A 6,000-nucleotide genomic window follows, 5' to 3' on the forward strand; every position below is an offset into this window, starting at 1 on the left:
ACATTCAACCAGCATTTTGTTTAATAGTCTCACTGAGTTTGAGATCTGAAGACTGGAAAAGACATAAATTGAGGGAAGGAGAGGGAGAAAATACAGTTGCAGGAGCAGAATGAGAAAGAATGGGGACCGGTGAGCTGGATGTAGGGATCAGAAAGCAATTTCAATCAGCAGAATTGAAAAGTCAGTCTACGAGAGTAACAGAGAAAGATTTCAGGGAGGCCTGGTCTGGAGTCTGCAGGCAGCAGGGCCAGAGCCTGGCCAAGCAGTTTGTGTCCCCTGAGAAGCTCCTGCTGCACGGGCCCAAGTATCCTGCTTGCTTCCTTCTACAGGATGTCCAGCATGTCGACATCGACTACATGGACCGGAAGCTGGACTTCACTCTCAGCCCCAGCTTTCAAAATCTTGGCCTCCTGATTGAGCAAATGAAGAAAAATGGCACAAGATTTGTTCTTGTTCTGGTAGGTGTTTAGAAAGATTAGATCCTGTTTTCTGCTTCTATAGTTCAAAACTAGTACCGTTGAGGGAATCTGGATGAAAAATACAGAAGACCTCCCTAAACATTTTTTGTAACTTATGAATCTATAATTTTTTAAAGTATTAAAAAGCAAATAAGCAAAGGAAGAATGAATGACAATGGCTTTTAAAGGTGATGGATTGCAATATTTATTTTTCATAACTGTGTTATTGGGAGGTAATTTATTATTACATTCTTTTGGTAGAGTTAGAAAACTGAAATACTAGTTAATAGCCAAAAATACAATAGAGTGTGTAACACTAGATATAGCCTCCAAAAAAAAAAAAAAAAAAACAGTAAAGAAGAAAGAGAGTGTGTCTCACTGTTTCAGGCTATGCCTCAGAGAAAATAGCTGTATCTTAATCTCATTTTTCCCTTAGGTGCTCAAAAACCTTTTAAGTTACCATTACCAATACTCAACAATGGTGAGATTTAAGGGACTTATTTCTTCTTAATTAAATTCACAAACAACTGATTTAAGATCCAGAATACCAGTTTATTATTTCATATTGGGGGCTTACCAGGTGGTACAGTGATAAAGAATCTGCCTGCTAATGCAGGAGACAAGAGGCAATGACTCGATCCCTGGATTGGGAAGATCCCCTGGAAGAGGAAACGGCAACTCACTCCAGTATTCTTGCCTGGGAAATCCCATGGGCGGAAGGAGCCTGGAAGGCTACAGTCCATGGGGTCACAAAGAGTTGGGCTTGACTGAGCAAGTGAGCACACATTTTACATTGCAAGCTGTATCTTGTCAAACACAGAACTAGTTACCTACAAATGATCCTTCCTTCTAGCTTCCAGAAATTACAGCTTTATTTTCTGAGTTTTGTTCATTCATTCATTCAAGTATTGACTAAACATTGGGTCTTTGAAAATCACTCTACTAAAAAATGTATTTATAATCTAAGCGAATAAGATGTCCTTTTTCTTACAGAGATTTTATTCTTTTGGAGGGAGACCCCCAATAAATAAACATTAAAAAAAAGATAGTTTCCGATAGGTAGTGACAATTTCTATGACAGTTGTGAAATATGATGCTATTTAGAGAGCAGTTGAGGCAGGTATGAGATAGATTGAACAGGGAAGCGAACTTGAGATAGACAAGCTGGGTCACAGAATAGAAGAAAGGAATTTCATGTTCTTAAGGACTGTTGCCATTACATTGTGGAAACACAATCAGTTAGACTTCTCCACCTGAGAGTAATGTTTTATTAGCCTGGTTTATCTCCAGGAATGGTTTTCAAACTTTAGCATACTTTTTTCCTCAAGAATGTTATAGAGAGGGACTTCCCTGGTGGTCCAGTGGTTAAGACTCCACACTTCAGTGCAGGGGGCATGGGTTTGATCCCTGGTTGGGGAACTAAGATCCCACATGCCAGCCAAAAAAATAACAGAATAATGTTATAGAGAAACATCAATATAGTTTTTTGCTCTCAATTATCCATGGGATGTGTGTGTGTGTGTGTGTGGTGTGTTGTATTTCTTTCTCACCATTTCTTTCTGTACTGTGAATTGCTAAAAATTTAGAGAGGAGATTTCTTGGTGATGTTTTTCTCATGTCTGCTGTTTTGAACCCTTTCGCTGCAGGACCCAGCCATTTCTGGCAATGAGACCCAGTATCTCACATTCACCAGAGGGAAGGAAAGTGATGTGTTCATCAAATGGCCAGACAACAGCGATATTGTCTGGGGAAAGGTAAGATTTTGGATAAGGTGCCTGTAATTAATCAGTATCACAATTGATTAAGAGAGATGCAATAACTCTTGGAAAAATATATTGGGTAATTTATAAATTATGAATGAGTAGAAATCTGTCTGATACTGATTAGCTCAATAAACATTAATAAGGCTGAGGTTTCAGGTCTAATCCTCTAAAATATCAGTGAGCCTTGTTTTATTGTCTGGAAGTATTCCAATGACCCACCCCTTATATATGCCAACTGGTCGTTTAACAAAGATAAAGAATCCCTTTGAAAAGGACTTTGAAATCTGTCTCTCAGTCACCCACTCTCATCTTTGACCCAGGGTGCTTAATCTGTATCTAAATAAATCACTGAATGCTATGAATTAATCTCCTTCTCTTATCTCCTTTCATTCCCTTTTGTGGCCTCAATCCTCAAACTCATTGTTCGATTCTTAGCAACAAGATTTTAAGTGGACTTCCTGACTCTGGATGACAGTAGCTCTTAGCCAGGGTTGCTCTGTAAATATCCCATGCTGCTTCATCTTGTTGCCAAAATCTTGGCTCCTTGTCTACCGATGCTGAATAGAAATACAGAGACAACATTTGGAGGAAATAGAAAAGATTAGCTTTATTATTTTTACCAGGCAAAAGGGAAAAACAGCGGACTAGCGACTCAGTAATTGTGCCCTGCTCTCTTAGGAATAGGGAGAGGTTTTATATCTTCTTGAATGTCTTAAATTTTTTTTTCTGCTGCAAAGTTTCAAAATGGCCACAGCTGGCATCAGGCAACTCAGCAGCCAAGTCTGGTGTCCCTGAAGTTATCAGCCCAGGACCTTCTTTCTGAAATGGAGAATGCTACAGGGAGTTTTGGAGGAGAAGAATGCCAAGTGTATAATCTATATGGAGTCAGAGAGTAATTAGCTTTGTGAAGGACAAGTCCAGCTACAAGTGTCTGTTAGTTCAGTTCAGTTCAGTCTCTCAGTTGTATCTGACTCTGCAACCCCGTGGACTGCAGCACACCAGGCCTCTCTGTCCATCACCAACTCCCAGGGTTTACTCAAATGCATGTCCATTGAGTTGGTGATGCCATCCAACCATCTCATCCTCTGTCGTCCCCTTGTCCTCCTGCTTTCAATCTTTCCCAGCATCAGGGTCTTTTCCAATGAGTCAGTTCTTTACATCAGGTGGCCAAAGTATTGGCATTTCAGCTTCAGCATCAGTCCTGCCAATGACTATTCAGGACTGGTTTCCTTTAGGATGGACTGGTTGGATCTCATTGCAGTCCAAGGGACTCTCAAGAGTCTCCTCCAACACCACAGTTCAAAAGCATCAATTTTTCAGTGCTCAGCTTTCTTTATAGTCCAACTCTCACATCCATACATGACTACTGGAAAAACCATAGCTTTGACTAGACAGACCTTTGTTGGCAAAGTAAGGTCTCTGCTTTTTAATATGCTGTCTAGGTTGGTCATAACTTTTCTTCCAAGGAGTAAGTGTCTTTTAATTTCGTGGCTGCAGTCACCATCTGCAGTGATTTTGGAGCCCCCTAAAGTAAAGTCTATCAGTTTCCATTGTTTCCCCATCTGTTTGTCATGAAGTGATGGGACCAGATGCCATGATCTTAGTTTTCTGAATGTTGAGTTTTAAGCCAACTTTTTCATTCTCCTCTTTCACTTTCATCATGAGGCTCTTTAGTTCTTCTTCACTTTCTGCCATAAGTGTGGTGTCATCTGCATCTGAGGTTACTGATATTTCTCCCAGCAATCTTGATTTCAGCTTGTGCTTCATCCAGTCCAGCGTTTCTCATGATGTACTCTGCATTTAAGTTAAATAAACAGGGTGACAATATACAGCCTTGACATACTCCTTTCCCTATTTGGAGCCAGTCTGTTGTTCCATGTCCAATTCTAACTATTGCTTCCTGATCTGCGTACAGGTTTCTCGAGAGTCTGTTAGTAGTAACGGCTAAAGAATAACCAAAACGATTGTAGGCCTGTTTGGCTGGTATGTGCCAAAGGCTGTTCACTTGTTTCTGTTTTGCTGCAACACTCCTGCTCTGGGTTAATGCCCTGTTCAAGTGCCTTTGAATGTTTCCTTCCTAACTTACCCAAATAATACCTGCACTTCAAGGCCAACTTAAATATTCACTCTTAGGAAGCATTCAAAGACCAGCTTTGTTCTCCCTTTTCTATATTGCAACTCTCAGGAAGTGTAACATACAACCTAGTGCTTATGTTCCATCTGTGAACTTGGAGAAAACAAGGACTGTTTCTTACTTAAGGCTCAGCAGATACAGATTATAGAAGTGAGCCTGGCATATAGTAAATGTTCAGTATTTGTGGAATGAATGAATCAATGTATATAGTTGAAAAGTGAAAGTGAAGTCACTCAGTTGTGTTTGACTCTTCGTGACACCATGGACTAGAGCCTATCAGGTTCCTCTGTCCATGGGATATTTCAGGCAAGAATACTGGAGTGAGTTGCCATTTCCTTCCCCAGGAGATCTTCCCGACCCAGGGATTGAACCTGGGTCTCCCGCATTGTAGGCTGACGCTTTATCGTTTGAGCCATTAAGGAAGTCCAAACTGTATATAGTTAATGTCCTTCTAATTATGGATGAAATTGGTTGATACTATGAATTTTTTAATGCTGTGTATACTTGGGATCCATAGTAAGTTGTGATACTGCTTAAAAGCATTGAGGCTAAGCGTATGGGTTGTGAACAGAAATCAATCTTATTCCTTTAGAGTACATACACTTAATATGTATTTTTTGTAAGGGGAAATTTGTTGTAAGCCTGTGATAGGCAGATCAGCAAAAAAAATCATCATTTGCAAAGTGATTGTACAGAGGATGTGCTTAGAAGGGATTTAGTTAATAACATTCAAAAGTAAAATTTTGAAAACTGATGGAATGAATCAAGAGATCCCAACCTATATTCACCTAACAAAATTTCATATATTCAGACTTTGCAATTTAATTAATGGCAAATATCCCCCGGAATTATATGGAGATGCATGTCATTAGGGAGAAAGCAATGGCACCCTACTCCAGTACTCTTGCCTGGGAAATCCCATGTATGGAGGAGCCTGGTTGGCTACAGTTCATGGGGTTGCTAAGAGTCGGACACAACTGAGCGACTTCACTTTCACTTTTAACTTTCATGCATTGGAGAAGGAAATGGCAACCCACTCTAGTGTTCTTGCCTGGAGAATCCTAGGGACAGAGGAGCCTGGTGGGCTGCTGTCTATGGAGTCGCACAGAGTTGGACACGACTGACGTGACTTAGCAGCACCAGCAGGAGCATGTCATTAGAGTCTAACGTAGGAAACATCTCATGGTCTGTGTGCAATGCCTTTTAAAGGTTTTAATTTTTCTTTTTCTTTTTTTTTTTCCTAGGTTTGGCCAGATCTGCCCAACGTGAATGTGGACGGGTCCCTTGATCACGAAACTCAGGTTAAGGTACAGTAACACATGGATTTTTGTCTACATGGTTCTAAACATCTGGATACTTATGAATTTTACCTTGTTGTTTGGTTAAGTAGCTCTGAGTTGAGTATACTTGTCAACAGGTAATTTTCTGGAAGCAAAATTTTCCCCAAATGGAAAACCCAACAGGTAGCTAAACTGGAATTGTATAGAAGGGAATCATGTATGAAAATACCTTTACATGTTCACCTGCAACGGGTTGTATTTTGTTTGAACTTAGTGTTGCTTGAAAAATAATGAAGGAAAGTCTGGAATCTTTTCACTGGCGAGGTTATGAACAGATTGGGTTTTAACGAATCGTCTACATATAG

At 40.1% G+C, this 6,000-nt stretch overlaps 1 protein-coding gene across 1 annotated transcript in view; it reads left to right on the forward strand.

Moving 5' to 3' along the window:
• The window catches only part of LOC104999462 (probable maltase-glucoamylase-like protein), an 89,796-nt gene that overhangs the window by 59,120 nt on the left and 24,676 nt on the right, over window positions 1-6,000 (forward strand). The window contains exons 31-33 of the mRNA XM_010855032.1: window positions 330-458; window positions 2,105-2,212; window positions 5,600-5,662. Of these exons, the coding sequence (XP_010853334.1) occupies window positions 330-458; window positions 2,105-2,212; window positions 5,600-5,662 (300 nt within the window). The remainder of the gene's footprint in view (window positions 1-329; window positions 459-2,104; window positions 2,213-5,599; window positions 5,663-6,000) is intronic.

This window comes from Bison bison, unplaced genomic scaffold (genome assembly GCF_000754665.1).
Source record: "Bison bison bison isolate TAMUID 2011002044 unplaced genomic scaffold, Bison_UMD1.0 scf7180017864352, whole genome shotgun sequence".
Taxonomy (NCBI): domain Eukaryota; kingdom Metazoa; phylum Chordata; class Mammalia; order Artiodactyla; family Bovidae; genus Bison; species Bison bison.